Consider the following 24,404-nt stretch of genomic DNA (forward strand, 5'->3'; position numbering starts at 1 on the left):
ATATCTCGAAGAGGAAAGGAGTAGATTGGAAAGAGAGACCACTGATATAGAATCTATATTTACACCAGAAAGTAAGGATAAGGATTGGAAATGATATGTCAGAAGGAAGCAGCATTGGACGAGGTGTTAGAAAGGGTTGTTGTCTTTCCCCACTGTTGTTTAACGTATACCTTGAAGAGATCATTGCAAAAAGTTTAGATGGGAAAAGAGGAATATGTATTGGTGGAAAGAGAATAGAATGTATAAGATTTGCTGATGACATGGTATTAGTGGCAGAAAGTGAGTGGACAGTGAATAACATGCTCAAAGATCTGAATGAAGCTTGTGTGGAATATGGGATGCAAATAAACACAGTAAAAACAAAGAGTATGGTCATCAGTACAAGACTCAGACTGTCCAATATTAAAATAGGACAATCTACCATTAGCCTAGTAAGTCAACTTAAATATCTCCGAAGCACAATAACTGAAGACTTGAGATGCAACCAGGAGGTGAAAACTCGAATTGCCATAGCAAAGGAGGCATTCAACAGAAAGAGGAGACTCTTATGTGGCAAATTAGATAAAGGACTAAGGAAAAGGCTTGGCAAATGTTTTGTCTGGAGTGTGGCACCATATGGGGCAGAAACATGGACACTGAGACGAGAGGATAAAAAAAGATTAACAAGCATTTGAGATGTGGATGTGGAGGAGAATGGAGAGAATAAGCTGGATGGAAAGAGTGAGTAATGCAGGAGTACTGGAAAGGGTTGGTGAGAGAAGATGTCTGCTGAAGGTTGTAAGAGAAAGGAAAAAGAACTGGTTGGGACATTCATTGAGAAGGGAGTGCTTGCTAGTAGATGCTTTGGAAGGATTGGTTTGTGGGAGAAGACTGAGAGGACGAAGGAGATACAAGGTGATAGATGACATAAGGGGAAGAGGAAATTATGCAGACCTAAAGAGGATGGCAGAAGACCGGACAGCCTGGAGAACTACCATGTGAAAATCTGCCTTTAGGCAGAACACTGATGATGATGATGATGGCACATTATGTCTTCAGCTTTAATTATTTCGATGGGACAAGTTTTTCACAATTATCTCTGTTTTGCTTTATCATGCAGTTAGCGGCTCTTGCATCTGGGCTACTCAAATAATGGTCATAATTTGTGCCAATTGTTTAAAAGTGATTGCATCATACAAGCTTTTTATGAATAAATCAAATCATTTTTCTCTGTATTTTGCTGCACATTAAAATATAGACATTATTCTAACACATATATGACTCCTGTAATATTTTTATTTTGATAAAGGCACAGAGGGCGTTTCTGATAATGAGATATGCATATAAAGTCCATTTCAAGTCATACCATATTTATTGCAGCCATTAAAAATACATATAATGAGAGAAAGATACACGAAATGCATTCTTATAATTTCAGGTAGACATTCCTGTTTCATAAAACTCTCCATTTGTCTTCTTAGTATTCTTTGGAGAAATCACAACATTCATTTCTCATTTTATTCCCCATTTTTAAAATGTCTGTAGCATATTTCACAATATCTATATTTGCATCATGTTCTGGGTGTTCCTCAAAGTCCTGCAGAATTTGTTCAAGTAAGTCATATATGTTGATTGACTCAGGATAGTTCTTCAGCATTTGTCCTGGGTAGAAGTCCTGTGGATAAAACAATTATTTGAAACAAAATTTTAAACTCCTGCAGTCTTTCACAATCCATTTAAGTGCCAACATACTGTTGAACAGAATGATAGAGAAACGAGAATAATGAAGACAGACAATCAATTAAGGGTCTATCCATGATTCAACAGAGGCTGTAATGAGAAAAGAAGGAGTTGTTCAGAACAAACAACTTAAATTCACATTTGAAAACACTTACACTGTTTGTTAGACATTTTATTTCTATCTTAGACTGGTGTTTTTAAGGTGTGTATTTTATTCCTAGCTGTGCCGAAGTAAAATCCACTTGCAGGTGTAGCAGATCATTTTTCTTTTTTGTATTGTCCCAATTAAATAAATACACTGTAAGTCTCAGTTTCCACATATAAATCAGCAATATTTCTCTCTGTTCTTTTGTAATGATTTAAAAAAAAACTTGGAATCCATCTTTCATAAAATGTGAAGGACATCACAAATGGTCACAGGCTTGCTTGAGCCATGTAAAGTGCCACAGAGAAGCTGAAGAAACTGAACAGCAGACACTTGAAGACAGATATAAAATATCCTGTGAAAATTTGTTAACAAAATTTCAAGATTCGACTTTTTTGACGCCAGGAAAATACGAGGGTCACTCCAAAAGAAATGGGCACTATTTTTTTTTTAATCCCTCTTTTATTCTACATGTTTGAATGTTTTACAGTGTGTAGATACATATATTTTCATTTTTCCACATAATTTCCATCCCTCTCAACTGCCTTACGCCATCTTGGAACCAGCACCTGTATACCCACATGGTAAAATTCTGGACCAACCTGTTGGAGCCACTGTTTGGCAGCGTGCACAAGGGAGTCATCATCTTCAAACCTTGTTCCACGAAAAGAGCCTTTCAGTTTCCCAAAGAGATGATAGTCACATGGAGCTAGGTCAGGACTGTAAGGTGGGTGTTGTCCATCCGAGTTTTCTGATCGCTTCCATGGTTTTTTGACTGACATGTAGCCGTGCATTGTTGTGCAACAGCAAAACATCCTGCTTTTGCCGATGTGGTTGAACACGACTCAGTTGAGCTTGAAGTTTCTTCAGTGTAGTCACATATGCATCAGAATTTATGGTGGTTCCACTTAGCATGATGTCCACAAGCAAGAGTCCTTCGGAATCGAAAAACACCGTAGCCGTAAATTTTCCAGCAGAACGTGTGGTTTTGAAATTTTTTTCTTGGGTGAATTTGCATGATGCCACTCCACTGATTGCCTCTTCGTCTCTGGTGAAAAATGATGGAGCCATGTTTCATCACTTGTCACAATTCTTCCAAGAAATTCATCTCCACCATTCTCGTACTGTTCCAAAAGTTCACAGCATACCGTTTTTCTTGTTTCTTTGTGAGCCACTGTCAACATCATGGGAACCCACCTGGCACAAACCTTTTTTTAACCCCAACACTTTCAGTATCCTGCAAGCACTTCCTTCCCCTATCCCAAAGTAGTGTGACAATTCGTTCACTGTGATGCGTCTGTCAGCAGTCACCAATTTGGTAACTCTCTGCACATTGTCTGGAGTGTGTGCAGTACGAGGCCTGCCGCTGTGAGGACAATCCTCAATATTGCCGTGCCCACTTTCATGACGTAACCTGCTTGCCCACCGACTAACTGTACTGCAATCGACAGCAGCATCTCTATACACCTTTTTCAATCTCTTGCAGACGTTTCCCACTGTCTCGTTTTCACAACACAGAAATTCTATGACAGCATGTTGCTTCTGATGAATGTCAAGTGTAGCAGCCATCTTGAAGACATAATGCGACGGCGCCACTCATGGGAACAGGTTGAAATAAGTGTGGAAACAAGTGGGAAGGATGTATCTACACACTGTAAAACTTTCACACATGCAGAATGAAAACTGTATTTTTCTTTTGGAGTGACCGTCGTATTACAATACAATATAGGCTCACATTATTATTGTAAGGATAAAATTAGAATAATTACAGCACACACAGAGGCATTCAAACAATCATTCTTCTCGTCTTCCATATATGGAACACGAAGAATCCCTAAATGATGAACTGGGACGTACCATCTGCCACGCACAACAGGCCGTTTGCAGAGTATAGATGTAGATGTAGAGTAGCCAATCTGAATGGAAAAAAAATTGTTTTGGAGGTCATTGTGAATGAGAAATTGCCTGAATTTTAACTTTATGTGCCCGTGTAATTTATTCGCAGAGACAGCAGCTCAAGAATAAAAATAAGTTAAAAATACATCAACTTTCTAATTGTGCCTCTTATCTCTCAATATGTCCAGATATTAGCAGACTTAGATACAAATGTCCAGAACAGTCACAGGAGAACTGCTTCAGTTCACCGAATCATCCATCATTGGTCCCATGGTGGGAAAAGAGATATTCTAATTGACATAATATGGCATCAGTGCAAGAAACTTGTAAATCAAGAGAAACCCTCTTGCTGTGACATCCTCTGTGTTCCATCTCTTGAATTTCCATGTCTTCCTGAAAGATATAATTCTAACATTTTATGGCACATTCTGCCTTGCCTTGTTCAACATATCATGCAATAGTCTATTCCTCACAATACAGTATAGGCTCACATTATTATTGTAAGGATAAAATTAGAATAATTACAGCACACACAGAGGCATTCAAACAACATTCTTCTCGTCTTCCTTATATGGAACACGAAAAATCCCTAAATGATGAACTGGGACGTACCATCTGCCACGCACAACAGGCAGTTTGCAGAGTATAGATGTAGATGTAGAGTAGCTAATCTGAATGGAAAAAATTGTTTTGGAGGTCATTGTGAATGAGAAATTGCCTGAATTTTAACTTTATGTGCCCGTGTAATTTATTCGCAGAGACAGCAGCTCAAGAATAAAAATAAGTTAAAAATACATCAACTTTCTAATTGTGCCTCTTATCTCTCAATATATCCAGATATCAGCAGACTTAGATACAAATGTCCAGAACAGTCACAGGAGAACTGCTTCAGTTCACCGAATCATCCATCATTGGTCCTATGGTGGGAAAAGAGATATTCTAATTGAAATAATATGGCATCACTTCAAGAAACTTGTAAACCAAGAGAAACCCTCTTGCTGTGACATCCTCTGTGTTCCATCTCTTGAATTTCCATGTCTTCGTGAAAGATATAATTCTAACATTTTATGGCACCTTCTGCCTTGCCTTGTTCGACATATCATGCAATAGTCTATTCCTCACAATGTTATTTATGCTGTTGTCCCTCACCTTTCTTCATCTGTTACATATCTGTGAATTTCATACTTCATGATGATGTGCACTAGTGGTCCAAGGTGTCCATTGTCACATACAACACTGTGTTGTTTAGTAATATTTTACAGATATGTTGACTGTATATAAAGTGGACCAATCCCTGAGAGGGATTTGGATTGATATTTTAAATAAGTAAACTTTCCTCAGTGTTCAGAAATATTTTGTAAATATGTATCACAGTCCTACTACTATACTGTGCTTCCTGACACTATCATTAACTTGTTTCTTAGTTTTAATTTGCACTGAGCATAATCACCCACAGTGCAATGGACTTTCTCTCTGTATCATCTCCAGACCCAGTTTGCTGCTCCTTTATATCTTATGATATAGCCATAACAACAAAAATAATTAATTATTGACAGTATAATGTAACTGGGTAGATAAAAAAATCTAATCATGAAGTGACAGATATCCAATTGCTTTATGATATCATCAATTACCCAAATCCTTAAAATCACCAAGAGTGCATGCAGTGCGTCATTCGGACCAGCTTCGGCCTCATGTGCCGACAACTCCTGTTCCGAATGCCACTACACCACCTTCGGCTCTACCTGACCCTCGGGGTCCTGGAGTCTCTCATTACTCACAACGCAGTCCTCCTAACATCATCTCGGTGCCAGCACAAGAACTGACGCCAACAGGAGATGTGCCCATGCAGGAACCAGATGACCACTATCTGTCGGAACAACTCTACTCCCCTCCTTCTCCTACGGACACGGATACATCGCCCATGTCTCCTGCTATAACAACCAGACTTGCCACAACGGGAAGATTGGTGCACAGGGCCCCAGCATATGCGGCCCCCACATCTCCTGTCATTTCGACTCGTTATCATCGGGGACACTTCCGTCCATATGGGTAGCCTCCTCCTCGAGACTTTACGGCCAGTCAAACAACACCTATGGACGTTAGCAATCTACAGGCCACCTCTATCAAGACGTGCAAAAACTTCAAAGGGGGAAAAGTGTTGTGACTTGCCGATCTTTCAAAATGCTGCCGCGCAGTTACGCGTGCCTCTATATGCGGCGCTGTCTGCCATCCATGCAGCAGCAGCGCCACCTTAGCGACCAGCCAGCTAGCGGCCGCTAGACTCGGACTCAGTTCTGATTTGACTGTAAAAGTGTACACACGTCTTACTTTGTTTACTTGATCTGTGACTTATATGTATTGTGTCGTCCTTGAAATATATTTGTTCAACTTGAAGTTATAACAATTGGAGCCCATCCTCGTCGACAATTGTTATAACTTGTTAGATATAGAAGAAAAATTTCAGCTGACATATATAGAATACAAAGACACAAATACAGACATTAGAGCATTCTTGTACAGACCACCAAATAACCCACAAGTCGAAACAACAATAACAACTATCAACACAATCATACACAACAAAATAAATGAAAATACAACTATGGAAGAGTTACAACTACTGGTTTATATGGGAGCACTCACTACACTAAATATGCGCACTAGGCAGAGATCAGAACCAACCAACACACATAAGAAATCCATAAAACCAGCATGGCAACACAGGCTACAGATCAGAATAGAAATACTGAGAAAAGACATTGGACAGCTAACACAATTTTAAGAAATGAAATATCAGACAAAAAATGAAAAAGGTTAGGTAAAATCTCACAACAAGAAGTGCTGGAGCAATTAGATGAAAAAAAGCAGAAATTACAAGCATTGGCCAAACGACTTAGAAGATACAAAAAATTGAAAATAGAAGGCAACAAAAACAAACATTCAACACAAACCAAAAGAAATTTTACCAGACAATGGACAACACACACATTAAAATAGACATGAACACTTCTGGAGCAACATATGGTCAAACCCAGTACAACGTAACAGACATGCACAGTGGATACAAGCAGAAACAGACACATACAAGATGATACCACAAATGCCTGAAGTGATAATTTTGCAACATGAAGTCACCCAAGCAATTAATTCTATGCACAACTGGAAAGCCCCTGGAAAAGATAAAGTAGAAAATTTCTGGCTAAAGAAGTTCACCTCAACACATTCACATCTAACTAAATTATTTAACAGTTACATTGCACACCTATACACAATCCCTGACACACTTACACAAGGAATAATGTATCTGAAACCTAAAGATCAAGCAGACACAGCAAACCCAGCAAAATATTGCCCCATAACATGCCCACCAACAATATACAAAATATTAACTTCAGTCATTACACAGAAATTAATGACACATACAACACAGAACAAAATTATGAATGAAGAACAAAAAGGCTGCTGCAGAGGAGCACAAGGATGTAGAGAGCAACTGTTAATAGATGCAGAGGTGACATAAAACTAAACAAAGGTCACTACACTACGCATACATTAATTACCAAAAAGCTTTTGATAGTGTACCCCACTCATGATTACTTCAGATATTGGAAATATACAAAGTAGATCCTAAATTGATACAGTTCCTAAACATAGCAATGAAATTTGGAAAACCACGCTTAATATCCAAACAAATTCAAATAATATCACATCACAGCCGATACAGATTAAGCATGGAATATACCAAGGAGACTCATTAAGTCCTTTCTGGTTCTGCCTTGCTCTGAACCCACTATCCAACACGCTAAATAATACAAATTATGGATATAATATTACTGGAACATACCAACACAAAATCACACATTTGCTATACCTGGATGATCTTAAACTACTGGCAGCAACAAATCAACAACTCAACCAATTACTAAAGATAACAGAAGTATTCAGCAATGATATAAATATGGCTTTTGGAACAGACAAATATAAGAAAAATAGTCTAGTCGAGGGAAAACACACTAAACAAGAAGATTACATATTGGATAACCACAGCGACTGCATAGAAGCAATGGAAAAAACAGGTGCCTATAAATATCTAGGATACAGACAAAATAGGAATAGATAATACAAATATTAAAGATGAACTAAAATAAAAAATTAGACAAAGACTAACAAAAATACTAAAAATACAACTGACAGCAAGGAACAAGACAAAAGTTATAAATACTTATGCTATACCAATATTGACGTACTCATTTGGAGTAGTGAAATGCGAGTAACACAGACCTAGAAGCACTCAATACACTTACACGATCACAATGTCACAAATATAGATACATCACATACATTCAGCAACAGAAAGATTCACATTAAGCAGAAAGGAAGGAGGAAGGGGATTTAATTTATAGAACAAGCAGAAACTAGGAAAATACATAAAGCAATCACTCATATAAATACATCAGCTACACCACTACAATTTCATAACCACTTCTACAACCCTTTACATCACATAACATCAACATATACGAAGAAAGTAAATTGGAAAAAGAAAACACTACATGGCAAGCACCCATATCATCTAACACAGCCACACATCGATCAAGACGCATCCAACACATGGCTAAGAAAAGGCAATATATACAGTGAGATGGAAGGATTCATAATTGCAATACAGGATCAAACAACAAACACCAGATATTACAGCAAGCATACTATTAAAGATCCCAATACCACAACAGATAAATGCAGACTTTGCAAACAACAAATAGAAACAGTAGATCACATCACAAGTGGATGTACAATACTAGCAAATACAGAATACACCAAAAGACATGACAATGTAGCTAAAATAATACATCAACAACTTGCCATACAACATAAACTAATAAAACAACATGTTCCCACATACAAGTATGCACCACAAAATGTACTGGAGAATGATGAATACGAATTATACTGGAACAGAACCATTATAACAGATAAAACAACACCACATAACAAACCTGACATCATACTCACCAATAAAAAGAAGAAACTAATACAACTAATCGAAATATCCGTACCCAATACAACAAATATACAGAAGATAACAGGAGAAAAAATTTAAAAATACATCCAACTGGCCGAGGAAGTCAAGGACATGTGGCATCAGGATAAAGCTGACATTATACCAATTATGCTATCAACTACAGAAGTCATACCACACAATATCCACCAATACATCAACGCAATACAGCTACATCAAAATGTTTATATACAACTACAGAAATCTATAATTATTATTGATACATGTTCAATTACCCGAAAGTTCGTAAATGCAATATAACATATAGTGTACAGTTAAAAGGAAGTCACACTTGATCAAGGTCTACGTCACTTTCCATTTTTAAACAGACATAACGTCTGAGAAAGGAAAGAAATAATAACAATACTGTGTACAGCAATATGTAGTTACTGCTGTCACATCATGTAAATTAATTCATTCACCTGTTTTGAAGTGAGTAATGAAGCAATTTATGAACTACTGCAGATACTATCTACAACTTGGAGAAGACTTTTTCTTCAGGTATTTAGCATTTGTTACGTATATGTCCCACTTTTATCATCAGCTGTGTACAGGACAAAGCACAACGTTGTGTGTAGTGGGTAGACTATGTGAGGAACCTGTAACCTCCAATGCATTAATACTACTAAATGAAAAAAAAAAATTATTGCTAACTTATATGATCAATATTACAGTCTTAAAAATTACGTAATAGTAATCATATTTTGAAAATAATTTAGTTTTGTGACAAACAGAATCGAATATCTTAGTTTTTACCCATCAGAAAATTTAATTTTACCCCTCAGGTGGATAATTACCACCAAGCTGGGAACTGTTCTAATGTGACCACAAGCATCGGAATGAAGATGAAGAACAAAAGACCAGAGAAGGTGGTGAAATGACGTCAGCCAATGGTGTGCTGATTAGGACTGCGCCACAACAGGAACAACACCTGCAAGAAGCGAATATAAGTGCTGCTGCTGCCAGCCTTTGGAAGACATTAGTGGGCAGTATAGGCACAGTGGTAGACCAGCACTCGCAGATCAGTTATTAGTGGTGTGTGCCAAACTTGCAGGAACATTGCATACAGCCAAGGACTCTGAATTATGTAATGTGTTACTCATTGCAGCACCACTATTGTACATTGAAGTTAAGTATTGTTAATCTGTTTTACAGAAATAAAACTACTAATCTTATTTACTTGAATTGTTGTATATCATTCCAAGAATGCAGCATCCCTTAGGCGCCATACAAAAGATGAGTGGGCAATACCCAACAACTGGCGACGAGAATCCTCTGAACCCAGTGTTTAACAGCCATGAACATTTCATGTATATTGTTCTGGCACCTTAATTCTCTCGTCTTTACTTTGAAGGGGTGCTTCATTACTTTAAAGCTTTTTGTTATTTTTGCTAATCAGTGTTTTCAGGTGGGCGTTGCAGAAACTTACTTTGTACATATCATACTTTTATCTAGTTGTTACAGAGGCACCCAGAAACATTTGTGCCATGTGTGGGGCTAATCCCGCTGGACATAACATGGCAAGAAGCTGGTCTTCCCATTTTTAGGAGGATCATTTGAACTTTAGTGACTCCCCACAACCAGGAAGACCATCGGGAATTGGTGAAGATTGTTTAAACACATTAATCCACATCAGTGTACTCGTGAAATGGCAAATGTAATGAACTATAATCATTCACCATCATGAGACATCTGCATGCAATGGATAAGTTTCGAAAATCGGGTCTATGGGACAACAAGCTTTAAGCCAAAATCACAAAAATCACCAGGTGGCCTATATGTGCGCTCTGGTTGCTTGTCATCAATTGGATCAGGTACAACAATGTACTGTATCAATGCTGGTGATGAGAAATTGTATCTTTATACTAACACAAGGAAAAGAAAGGAATGATTGAGCCCAAATAAAGCAGTTACTCCGATTACAAAGACCTGCACACATCCACAAAAAGATAATGTTATGCAGCTGGTGGATCTGAAGTACATTCAGGGATGGGCTCCTGCTGTGCTGGAACAACATTCACTCCCTGTAGGTTGCCACTCATCACTCCCACAGGCACTCATCCTTAGCAGACAAACAATTATGAATTTCGCCAGTACTTCTACATCTACATCTACATCTGCATTTATACTCCGCAAGCCACCCAACGGTGTGTGGCGGAGGGCACTTTACATGCCACCGTCATTACCTCCATTTTCTGTTCCAGTTGCGTATGGTTCGCGGGAAGAACGACTGTCTGAAAGCCTCCGTGGCGTGCTCGAATCTCTCTAATTTTACATTCGTGATCTCCTCGGGAGGCATGAAGAGCGAGCCATGCAGCCCATTCCCCCTTTTGCCTCCCATCCAGGGGCATGCAAACACACCACTGTCTGCCACTCGATCTCGAGTGGAGATGAACCAGTCAGATGTTGCATTTCTAAAGACCAAGCAACAACCAGGTCACCAGGGGATTCCACTGGAAGCACAGGTGTCATAGATCTCATAGGTCTTGTCAGTGGTGCCCCAATGTCAATTCAGTTTTGAGCCATAGCCAGAAGCCTGTTGACTGCAGTCAGTGCAGCTTCCTGTTGTTTACAGACAGCAGCAAATTCTCCTTGTGGCTGCTTGCAACAAGCACACTCCCTATCCATATGACACTGTGTAAAACCCTAAATAAGATTTCAAAAAATACAAAGAAAGGCATCAAGACTAACTGAGAAAACATTAGTTAGTTGTATAAATTTGTAGGGTTCTTCCATAAGATTAGTAAAGAAAACAGGTACATGTCACAGAGCCTCCAGTCATTAACAGTATATTCTCCTTCACTATTTACAACAGTTTGCCAATGCTGGGGTAAATTTTCGATTCCATGACGTTTTGAGACAAAGAACTCCCATGTTCAAAGTGCATTTTCATCAGAGAAAGAAGCTTTTTGAAGTTTGTTTGATAGAGAGAGGAAAAATGAAAATCTCGGGGCCCAGAATCAGGTGAATAAGGTTCATGTGGAATGACTTCCCAACACCACTTGCGGGAAGTATCAGGTAGCAGAATGGGAGCAGGTGTTATTGTGGATTACCATCACTTCTCACAGTCTTCCTCCTGGCCATTGTTTTTGTATTGAATCTGCAAGATGTCTCAGTTTTTGACACTATGTGTCAGTAGTGATGGTTACACCTCGGGGAAGCAATTCATAATACACCACATTGTTGCTGTTTCTTTTATGTCCATAGTTGGATGGTTGTCTGTACTGCATGCAATGATTGATGACTTCATAGTTCATTTGACAGTTACTATTTGTTGCAGTCTCAACTCCGAAAAATAAAGTTCCACACAATCGAATGATAACAGAAAGAATTGTCCTTGATCAATGTGAAAGTAGCAACTCCAAGAGTTTTTTGTAATCTGGATCATGACGCAAGGTGTAATCACTGCTGCGTATCTATACCTTAGGACTGCATCCCAGGGAGAGTGATGATGGCTTCTGGGAAGCATAACAGAGCGATGTGGCATGGTGCAAAGTCAGCTGTGCTCCAACAGATGGGACGCTGTAGAGTGATGATGGCTTCTGGGAAGCATAACAGAGCGATGTGGCATGGTGCAAAGTCAGCTGTGCTCCAACAGATGGGACGCTGTAGAGTGTTGATGGCTTCTGGGAAGCATAACAGAGCGATGTGGCATGGTGCAAAGTCTGCTGTGCTCCAACAGATGGGACACTGTAGGTGGCCAGCATGAGTGATCTGGAGTGAAGCTGTGACTGCAACTGGCCCCTGGAGTGTGCACCACATCTTAAGACACTGCAGCGGAGGAATATCAGTATGCTTTCGAGGATCCTATGGTCCATGGATGTAAAAAAGTTCATGATAGCAGTGTCACTGTTGATGCCACTTGCTGTTATCTATAACTGCCTTCCTTCTTCTGTCTGTTCTTCACATTAAACAATGCCCAATCTAAGTAATTAACAAGCAAAGTCTTTTATGAAGGTTTGCTAGGAGCAGAGATTAAAATAAACTTTAAACTTTACATAGCTTGTCATGTTGTGATGGCTCCAGTTCTTCTTGTCTAGCAACCTAATTTTTGAAGCTGCAAATCTGACATCAGTTTCTTACAGTTGGTTTGAACTATTTAAATTGGAAGATTAGTAATGAAGAATTTTTTGTATGTAAATATATTTTCCACTGATCTCCTCACATTTCAGTATATCTTTGGTATTTTGTTTTTTTTACATTAACAAAACAGAAACTACATTGTTCACATCTATTATATAAAAATATGTCCGAACACATCAGAGACAAGCTTACTCATACACTTTGCCGAAGTAAAAATATTACAAAGGGTTTACAATTTTTCTTAAAAAATGAATTCCTACTAGTTTTCATTGCATTATTAATTTCATAAATGAATCCAGAAATAAACATAGTAAACAGTACAGGATTGCTTAATTTACAGTAAAAATTTTAAGTATGCAAGTGATTAGTAATTTCAAATGTTTCTAAAAAAATTTAAATGTATAGTAAGAACTAGTACTTATCAGTTATAACACTGAAACTAAAATATTTTATAAAGTAATTCCTTTTCATAAATTTTAACTTGATATATAACATACTGTGTAGAAAATTGTACGAAAGTTTTCAAAAAAGCAACTGAGATAATATTGACCTGTCCAAAACTCAAAGAATAATACAGGTATCGACTACTACTATTGAGGACAAGTAATACTAGCAGAGGATATCCTGTTACAGTGCGCTGCCCATATGCGATGGTAGCTGGCCCTGGAGAAGCTTGTTAGCATTGAACCTGTAAACAGAATGTTTACATTCAGCACCAAATGCACACACAGGAAATGCTGTCAAGACACATAACTTTTGTCTCCGAAGAAGGAGCCCCTGAAAGACTGAGGAATGGCTACCCTCAGCTGTGAACATGTGCCAGAACAGGAGTAGTGGGACCCACCCCTGCTTATACTTCATCCCCCCCCCCCCTTTCCCATAGATGGTGCAACCATCGGAAGAGAGGGCCCTGACAAGAAGGAGCTAGGCAGCACAAGAATGGCTGTGATGAAATGAAACGTCGTGTGACAAGATGATGTAAATGAGGCATCAGTCATCATCATGGAAGAGCAGGCAGGCTGCTTATGACAGAAGGAGAGTGGCAGCCAAGGCTTGTGATGAAACTTCCCTGATGACAGCACCAGAGGAAACTGCCAGTGGGCAAGCAGGGGTGGCCAGGCATAATGGCCAGGTCACAGGAGTGCTGGACGAGGGAAGGGCTGGTGCATGCCAGAGAGTTACCTGTCAAAAGAAAAAAGCAGAATGTGAGACATGGTGAAAAGGTGACATGAGGAAATGTGAAGTAACAAGGTGTTGTAGCCAGGGGACTGTCAGTTTCCTTGATGGAGCTGTGGCTGGGTGGATAGTCCCTTGGAGGAGGAGTGTGGCATTGCACTGCATGGTCAGGAACTGGAACGATGGTGCTGAGATAACCAAGGGCACCTGCTGCATTGTGGCAATAGTCTTGAGAAAAGGAGTCCCAAAGAAGCCCTAAGTCAGCTCTGTGGAAGAGAAACCAATAATCCTTGTCACCACTTTTAAATCCTTAGATTGGACAGTAATCTTTATTGCACACAATGAATGACGATTCCGCAGTTAATTTGACAATTAATATTTATTGCAGCCGTACCATCAAAAAGTAAAATTCCACATGAGAAAATGATAACAAAAAGAGTCATCCTTGGTCTGTGTAAATGCAGCAGTTCCAAGTATTTATCCCGATATGGATCATGACGTAGATCATGAAATAATCACTGCTGTTCAGCAACACATAGCACTGATCCCCAGGGACAGTGTGATGACTTCTAGGTAGTGTAACAGTGTGATGTGGCGTGATGCAGAATCAGCTGGGATGCCACAGGTGACCAGTGTGAGTGGCCTGGAGCAAACCTGTGAGTGCAACTGGCTGCTGGAGCTTATGCCACAGCTTAAGTTTACCATGGTGGAGAAATATCTTGCAGCTTGTTGCCAAACGTGCTGCCTGTATGTGTTGTTAGTGGTCTCTGGTAGTTCTTGTTAGTGTTGAGCCTGTAAAGAGAATGTCTGCAAGCAGCAATGAATACAAACACATGAAGTATTGTGTGAGACCCAACTCACTTTATTTGTTCATGAGACCAGAAAACGTTAGATACAGGCTCTCAGGTAGATGCTATTTTCCTTGACTTCCGGAAAGCATTCGATACAGTTCCACACTGTTGCCTGATAAAGTAAGAGTCTACGGAATATCAGACCTGCTGTGTGGCTGGATTGAAGAGTTTCTAGCAAACAGATTACAGCATGTTGTTATCAATGGAGAGACATCTACAGACGTTAAAGTAACCTCTGGCATGTCACAGAGGAGTGTAATAGGACAATTGCTTCTCACAATATATATAAATGACCTAGTAGATTGTGTCGGAAGTTCCATGCGGCTTTTCGCGGATGATGCAGCATTAGAAAATTGTAGCAAAATGCAGGACGATCTGCAGCGGATAGGCACTTGGTGCAGGGAGTGGCAACTGACCCTTAACATAGACAAATGTAATGTAGTGCGAATACATAGAAAGAAGGATCCTTTATTGTATTATTATATGATAGCAGAACGAACACTGGTAGCAGTTACTTCTTTTCAATATCTATGAGTATGCATGCGGAACAATTTGAAGTGGAATGATCATATAAAATTAATTGTTGGTAAGGCGGGTACCAGGTTGAGATTCATTGGGAGAGTACTTAGAAAATGTAGTCCATCAAGAAAGGACGTGGCTTACAAAACACTCATTCGACCTATACTTGAGTATTGCTCATCAGTGTGGGATCCGTACCAGATCGGGTTGATGGAGGAGATAGAGAAGATCCAAAGAAGAGCGGCGCGTTTCGTCACAGGGTTATTTGGTAAGTGTGATAGCATTACAAAGGTGCTACCCAGTGTTGTTCATTTTCTTGCTCAGTCTGGACAAGTGCAGAGGGTGGGTATGCTAGTCACTGGTAGCTCCAACAATAGGCGGGTGACGGAGCCCCTCACTGAAATACCAGGCCACCATGCACTCAGTATGTTTCCTGGTGTGTGTGGGGGGGGGGGGGGGGGGGGGGGCTCATCCAAGATGTGGAGGAGGCCCTGCTGGTGGCTGTGGAGTGCACTGTGTGCAACCAGCTGCAAATAGTGGCACCAATTTGTCATGAATTACACCTGCCACTTGTGTTATGAGGCTGTTCTCAATTCATTTTGGCAAATTGTGGATTCTGTGATGACAACTACATTGCAGACAGGATGCAGGCTTAGTTCACTATTTGCAGCATCTTACCCATGGTTGATCGTGGTTCTCTGGTTTGAATCAGAATGGGATGTCTAAACCAGGGGCTCAGATGATTCTGTCATAGTATCGGATACAAATTTCTCAACCTCCACTATTGGATGGAGATTTAATGTCAAACTGTTGTAAAACAATGGAATATGTTTTATGCTCAACAATTATGAAGTTTTTAAAGGAAAAAAAATCTTCTCTATAAACATTAGCATGGATTCCACAAACAGTAACCTTGCAAAACTCAGATCACTCTGTTCCTACATGAGATTCATAACACTGTGGACAATGGCAGCCAACCTAAAGCAATGTTCCTTGACTTCAGAAAGGCATTTGACACTGTGTCATTGTGCTTCACTGCTGTATAGTTAAGAAAAATAAGTAAAAAACAAAAAAATAAAATAAATTATGAGCTTACCAAGTATCAGACCAGATTTGCGACTAGATTCAAGACTTCCTTGCAGACATATCTCCCAACTCATCACTCTTAATGCAAAAAAATTTGACAGATGTAAAGGTAATTTCTGTAGTACCCCACAGAAGTGTAATAGGACCTTTAATGTTTACAATGTATATACAAGGGCTGACCAACAAAGACTGAGATTGATTTTTTCCTATAACTTCCATGATAGTTTCACATCAGAACCCTGAATATTTGAAAAGAGTGGTTTTTTACGCATAATGTCCATAGGCAACAGCACTCACATATTGGCAGGTTGGTAGTAACACTGTATTTTATAGCTGCTCTTTGCATTTAACATACAAAACATTGGAGGTGACACAAGAGTAGCAGTACGGTGCAATAAAATTCTGCGTTAATTTAAACTATACAGCTACTGAAACTTACAAACTATTGCAGAAAGCATACAGTGAACATGCACTACCTCGCAAAACAATATTTATGTGGTTCAAGGATTTCAAAGAGGACCAACTTGTCTGTTTCAGCTTCTACATCTACATCTACATTTATACTCTGCAAGCCACCCAACAGTGTGTGGCGGAGGGCACGTTGCGTGCCATTGTCATTACCTTCTTTTCTTGTTCCAGTCGCGTATGGTTCGTGGGAAGAATGACTGCCGGAAAGCCTCTGTGCACGCTCAAATCTCTCTAATTTTACATTCGTGATCTCCTCGGAGGTATAAGTAGGGGCAAGCAATATATTCGATACCTCATCCAGAAACACACCCTCTCTGAACCTGGACAGCAGGCTACACCGCGATGCAGTGCACCTCTCTTGCAGAGTCTGCCACTTGAATTTGATAAACATCTCCGTAACACTATCACACTTACCAAATAACCCTGTGGCAAAACACGCTGCTCTTCTTTGGATCTTCTCTATCTCCTCTGTCAACCCGACCTGGTAAGGATCCCACACTGATGAGTAATACTCAAGTATAGGTCAAACGAGTGTTTTGTAAGCTACCTCCTTTGTTGATGGACTACATTTTCTAAGGACTCTCCCAATGAATCTCAACCTGGTGCCTGCCTTACTAACAATTAATTTTAAATGATCATTCCACTTCATATCGTTACGTACGCATACTCCCAGATATTGTACAGAAGTAGCTGCTACCAGTGTTTGTTCCGCTATCATATAATCAAACAATGAAGGCTCCTTCTTTCTATGTATTCGCAACACATTACATTTTTCTATGTTAAGGGTCAGTTGCCACTCCCTGCACCAAGTGCCTATCCGCTGCAGATCTTCCTGCATTTCGCTACAATTTTCTAACGCTGCAACTTCTCTGTATACTATAGCTTCTGTTGTGACTGAAGGCAACATCAACACAGATGCTGTGACTGTCCATGAGGACCAGCAGATAACATTACATAATGACAGTGATGTGTTGAGAATTTCATACGGCACAGTCTTTACGATTATGCATGGTCATCTCCATATGACCTGTGTTTGTGCCCATAGGGAGCCATATCTGTTGACTCCCAAACAAAAAGGCTGTGTGAATGGAGACAAGCTGTGAGGTGCTGCGTATCTTTGCTGATGGAGGAGATGTGTTTCTGATATCTAGTATCACCAATTACCAGTCATGACAGTATCATTATGATCCTGAAAGAAAACCGGCCAGCAAAATTTGGAAGTAGCGAGGTTTTCCCATGCCAAAAAACACAAAAGTTATTCTGTTTGCTAGGAAAGTAATGGTGATCACATTTTTTTATTGTCATTGAATAATTTACTAGCATGCAGTTCCCCCTCACACTACTGTACTGTAGCATAGTACGTGTCTGTATTGGCTAAACTGAGGAAACACATTACAAGGAGGGAACAGAAGTTTCTCAGATTGCGTGGTGACTATACCATGACGATGCACAGCCTCATGTCGCAAATGAAGTTTGCAATTCTTGGCTCAGTTCAACATTACCTGTGTACCACATCCACCTTATAGCTCCAATCCTGCAATGATTTGTTTTCATTCCCGTCACTACAGGCAAAGCTTTGGGGCATTCGATTTGAAAACTCTGGAGCAGTGTTCAAGAAAACTGAGGTGATTCTCAAGGACCTGACAAAAAATGGTCTACACCATATGTCTGAGGACTGGCAGACATGCTACACAAATAGCATACACGCAGAAGGGTAGTAATTTGAGAAATATCATGTAAAAATCAGGAGAAAGAAATTCGTTATCAGGAGAAAGAAAACTGGCGTTCTACGGATCGGAGTGTGGAATGTCAGATCCCTTAATCGGGCAGGTAGGTTAGAAAATTTAAAAAGGGAAATGGATAGGTTTAAGTTAGATATAGTGGGAATTAGTGAAGTTCGGTGGCAGGAGGAACAAGACTATTGGTCAGGTGAATACAGGGTTATAAATACAAAATCAAATAGGGGTAATGAAGGAGTAGGTTTAATAATAAATGAAAAAAAATTTGGAGTGTGGGTAAGCTACTACCAACAGCATAGCGAACGCATTATTGTGGCCAAGATAGAGACGAAGCCCATGCCTACTACAGTAGTACAAGTTTATATGCCAACTATCTCTGCAGATGATGAAGAAATTGATGAAATGTATGATGAGAAAAAAGAAATTATTCACGTAGTGGAGGGAGACGAAAATTTAATAGTCATGGGTGACTGGGTTTCGATAGTAGGAACAGGAAGGGAAGGAAACGTAGTAGGTAAATATGGATTGGGGCTAAGAAATGAAAGAGGAAGCCGCCTGGTAGAATTCTGCACAGAGCATGACTTAATCATAGATAACACTTGGCTTAAGAATCATGAAAGAAGGTTGTATACATGAAAGAATCATGGAGATACTAGAAGGTATGAGATAGATTATATAATGGTAAGACAGAGATATAGGAACTAGGTTTTAAATTGTAAGACATTTCCAGGGGCGGATGTGGACTCTGACCACAATCTATTGGTTATGAACTGTAGATTAAAACTGAAGAAACTGCAAAAAGGTGGGAATTTAAGGAGATGGGACCTGTATAAACTGAAAGAACCAGAGGTTGTACAGAGTTTCAGGGAGAGCATAAGGGAACAATTGACAGGAATGGGGCAAAGAAATACAGTAGAAGAATGGGTAGCTCTGAGGGATGAAGTAGTGAAGGCAGCATAGGATCAAGTAGGTAAAAAGACGAGGGCTAGTAGAAATCCTTGGGTAACAACAGAAATATTGAATTTAATTGATGAAAGGAGAAAATATAAAAATGCAGTAAATGAAACTATCAGTTTAATAAGTCACAGCTGAAAAATACTAACGGGAATTCTTTACAGACGAATGGAAAAACTGGTAAAAGCCGACCTCGGCTTATCTTAGAAAATAGATTAAGGAAAGGCAAACCTACATTTCTAGCATTTGTAGACTTAGAGAAAACTTTTGACAATGTTGACTGGAATACTCTCTTTCAAATTCTAAAGATGGCAGGGGTAAAATACAGGGAGCGAAAGGCTATTTACAATTTGTACAGAAACCAGATGGCAGTTAATAGAGTCGAGGGGCATGAAAGGGAAGCAGCAGTTGGGAAGGGAGTGAGACAGGGTTGAAGCCTGTCCCCAATGTTATTCAATCTGTATATTGAGCAAGCAGTAAAGGAAACAAAAGAAAAATTAAGAGTAGGTATTAAAGTTCATGGAGAAGAAATAAAAACTTTGAGGTTCGTCGATGACATTGTAATTCTGTCAGAGACAGCAATGGACTTGGAACAGCAGATGAGCGGAATGGACAGTGTCTTGAAAGGGGAATATAAGATGAACATCAACAAAAGCAAAACGAGGATAATGGAATGTAGTCAAATTAAGTCGGGTGATTCTGAGGGAATTTGATTAGGAAATGAGACACGTAAAGCAGTAAAGGAGTTTTGCTATGTGGGGAGCAAAATAACTGATGATGGTCGAAGTAGAGAAGACATAAAATGTAGACTGGCAATGGGAAGGAAAGCGTTTCTGAAGAAGAGAAATTTGTTAACATCGAGTATAGATTTAAGTGTCAGAAAGTCATTTCTGAAAGTATTTGTATGGAGTGTATCCATGTATGGAAGTGAAACATGGATGATAAATAGTTTGGACAAGAAGAGAATAGAAGCTTTCGAAATGTGGTGCTACAGAAGAATGCTGAAGATTAGATGGGTAGATCACATAACTAATAAGGAAGTGTTGAATAGAATTGGAGAGAAGAGGAGTTTGTGGCACAACTTGACAAGAAGAAGGGACCGGTTGGTAGGACATATTCTGAGGCATCAAAGGATCACAAATTTAGCACTGGAGGGCAGGATGGAGGGTAAAAATCGTAGAGGGAGACCAAGAGATGAATACACTAAGCAGATTCAGAAGGATGTAAGTTGCAGTAAGTACTGGGAGATGAAGCAGCTTGCACAGGATAGAGTAGCATGGAGAGCTGCATTAAACCAGTCTCAGGACTGAAGACAACAACAATAACAACAACAACATGTAAAAACTGAAATGAAGTAATAAACATCTGAGTGTGTGCACCCGTGAGGGGGGGGGGGGGGGGGGGGTCAGTAGCAGCCCTCATAAATGATCTAGTAGAAAGTATCAGAACCTCTTAAAGCTGTTTGAAAATAACATGGCTATCTATAAGAAAGAAGAAATGCCAAGCAGACATTATTGATATGCGAAATGGTCTATAGATGACTGGTGTATTCTCTGGGGGTGTACCCAGAATGTAAATAAATGTCCCATATTGTACATACACAAGAAAAGAAATCCACTACTGAACAACTACACTACTGATGACAAATTGCTAGAAACATTATCTTCTGTAAAATATCTAGCAGTAATTATTCAGAGTGACCATTAATTTGAATGGCCATATAAAAAAATAGCAGGAAAATAAACTGCCGGAGTGAGATTCATAGGAAGAATTTTAAGGAAATGTAAGACACCCACAAAGGATGTGGCTTGTTGTTGCTTGTTTGACTGATTCTCAAATACTGTGCATCAATATGTGGCCCTTATCAGGAAGAATTGAAACAAAAGACAGAGAAGATCCAGTGAAAAGTGGTGCATTTCATTATAGGACCATTTAGTTGGCTCTAGAGCATTACAGATATGTTCAACAAACTCCAGTGAGAAACACTACAAGATGAGGTGTTGTGCATCACAGAGAGGTGTCCTAGTGAAATTTTGAGAGAGTAATTTCCAGGAAGAACTGGACAACATATTACCTCCTCTAACATACATCTCACAAAATGACCACGATGAGACAATTTGAGAAATTATAGCTAATACAGAGGCTTACTGACAATCTTCTTACCACATGCCATCTGTGAATGGAACAGGGAAGGGAGTATCAACTACTGATGCCTGACGTATCCTCCGCCACACACCATTAGTTGGCTTGCAGTGTGTTGCTGTAAACGCAGACAGAGCAATGTGCATATCTTTTCATTATTGTTTTCCGCATAAATTAATCTATACAGGCAGGTTTGGCCTGCCTATTCTTACAATAGTATGTTGTAGCACAGTCATTCAGTGCTCAAAAAGGAGGTTACCTGGGAAGTTTTCCATAGTTTTATAATTGGTATTTTCATAGATTTCAATGTGCTATTTTTGAATTTTCAGTTTCCCACTTTGTATATTGGCTGCTTATGCCACTACATTGGAAAAATCGCGACTAAAACAGTTTTTTGACAATATCTCCTATGAGACTCATTTTACAATGAAAATACCAATGTAATAAATCAAACAAGAGAAAATCTTGCATTATTTATGTGGTAACCTTTTTATTTGGAACACGTGTAAAGGGCACCCACAGGTGTACAGGATGTGCCACCTAGGCACTTGGGCCCCCTTCTATGGATCATCAGCTGACATATTTCAAATATTCTGCCTCTATCTTTAGTATAAGTCTATCATTCCACCGTGTCATTTGCATTTTTAGAGCTAAGGCTACTTACTAAGGAAGTGAACTGTTTTATTTGTGAAAATCCATTGCAAGTAAGTGAGTGAAGGAAAAAGGATTCGAGACATTTCGTAAATCAAGTGTTCAAAGAAAAGGACAAAAAGGCAAACTATCTTAGCAAGATTGATTGTGGTTCATTATATGTGTCAAAAACACTATAATAATGAGAAATTGATCTATGTATCTCTCCGTAGAGTAAGAAATATCACACCTTCCTGTCCACTGCAATCCACTACCCCAACTTCACATTCAAAGATCATTGTATAACAACTGAATTTGTAGTGGGGAAAAAAGGGACAGGTGCACTTGTGTGATCATAATTTTGTGTAAAGTGTGCATAAATTATCAATGAAAACGAGCACTTCAAAACATCCCAGAGCTCGTAATGATGACTGAGCACCTAAAGCATGGGAATGACTTGGTTGCAATCAATGCACAGTACCATAGCAAAAAATTGTACCATGCACCATTAACAGAAGAAATTAAAATGAGCTCTTTATGCAAATTAGATTGATACTCCAGTGCAATTATAGATTTACATGCTTCACAAAATCAGCAACTGACGATAATAACCAAGAATGAGCTAATTCCTGTCACCACATTCGAGCCCCCAGCTCCAGAAACCTTGTTAAAACTTATTTCTGGCAAATGCAAAAAGGGATGCCAGGGAGCCTGTGGATGCAGAAAGGCTGGATTAAAGTGTCCCATTATTTGCACAAATTCCAATTGAACTTATGGTAATTCCATAGTGACGAAAAGGAAGAAACAGAGACTGATCTCAAACAAACATATGATGACATTGAGGACTAAGAGGATTACAACAAAAGTGCTAATCCTATTGCAGACATGAAAGAAATTGGTATATGTGAGATCTGATTTGGTATGGGAGAAGAAGAACTATCAACACCTCATCCACCAAGGATATGGAAGCAAGGAGAATGTGTAAAATTTTCTAATTGTGAATTACATGTGGATTAGGCCTACTACTGCTACTACTACACACACACAACACACACACACACACACACACACACACACACGCACACACAGACATACAGGTGCACTACTTACTCTGCATCACTGGTGGTGTGGAAATGAGTTTTTCTTTTGGCCAAAACCCATGTTGGAGCACAGTCTGTGGTGCTTGTATGCTAAAACTATTCCCTTTAAAAAAAGTAAGTTACCACATAAATTATAGAAAATTATCTTCCATTTAATTTGTTGTTTAACTATTTTAATCGTAAAATGAGTTGGCAAGGAGATGATGTCAAAAAACTGTTTTTGTGGTGTCTTCCAACATGGTGGCACGAGGGGCAAAGATAAAAGATGCCAAAATAAACATCTGTAAAGAGCGCACTGAAATCTATAAAAATATCAATTTTTAAAACTCCCAGAAAATTTTCTGAGTAAAATTATCAAATTCCAGGGCTATTACATGATTGTAAAAATCAGTAAGGCACTACAAGTCACACAGCCCTGAGAAATCATTCCTGAAGGCCTCCACAGGTTATTGAACACTCCTGGAGTGTCTATCATTATTCCTATAGCATACACATGTGTTGCATCTTTTATAACAGTAATTTATTGATTAATGGCATCATCCATGGATTTCTCTTTCTGAAGCCCATACTAGATCTCATTGAGTACATTCTGTTTTCTCTTGGAGAGCATCCTGTGTTGCAGTTTTAGTAAGTTATTTTTAACAGGCATGTGTTAATTTAAGCAGAGATTCTCCCATCAGCAGACGCTCAAACAGACTTTTCAAGTAAGGTGCCATTTTATCCTCCAGTGCTTGAAGCACTTCAGCATTTATGCAGTGTAGCCTTGAAGCCTGACTTTTCTTTAACTGATATGTTGTAATCTTACTCCATACTCAATGAGGAGCATTACTGAAG

General features: G+C 39.2%; 1 protein-coding gene across 5 annotated transcripts in view; it reads right to left on the reverse strand.

Moving 5' to 3' along the window:
• Positions 1–1,328: 1,328 nt before the first annotated feature.
• The window catches only part of LOC126272343 (uncharacterized), a 313,886-nt gene continuing 290,810 nt past the window's right edge, over positions 1,329–24,404 (reverse strand). For 4 of the 5 annotated variants that reach the window (XM_049975141.1, XM_049975140.1, XM_049975138.1 and 1 more), the window contains one exon: positions 1,329–1,654. In XM_049975141.1, coding sequence (XP_049831098.1) covers positions 1,457–1,654 — 198 coding nt within the window. In that variant the 3' untranslated portion in view covers positions 1,329–1,456. The remainder of the gene's footprint in view (positions 1,655–24,404) is intronic. The other variant, XM_049975142.1, reaches the window with a different exon arrangement.

This window comes from Schistocerca gregaria, chromosome 5 (genome assembly GCF_023897955.1).
Source record: "Schistocerca gregaria isolate iqSchGreg1 chromosome 5, iqSchGreg1.2, whole genome shotgun sequence".
NCBI lineage: Eukaryota > Metazoa > Arthropoda > Insecta > Orthoptera > Acrididae > Schistocerca > Schistocerca gregaria.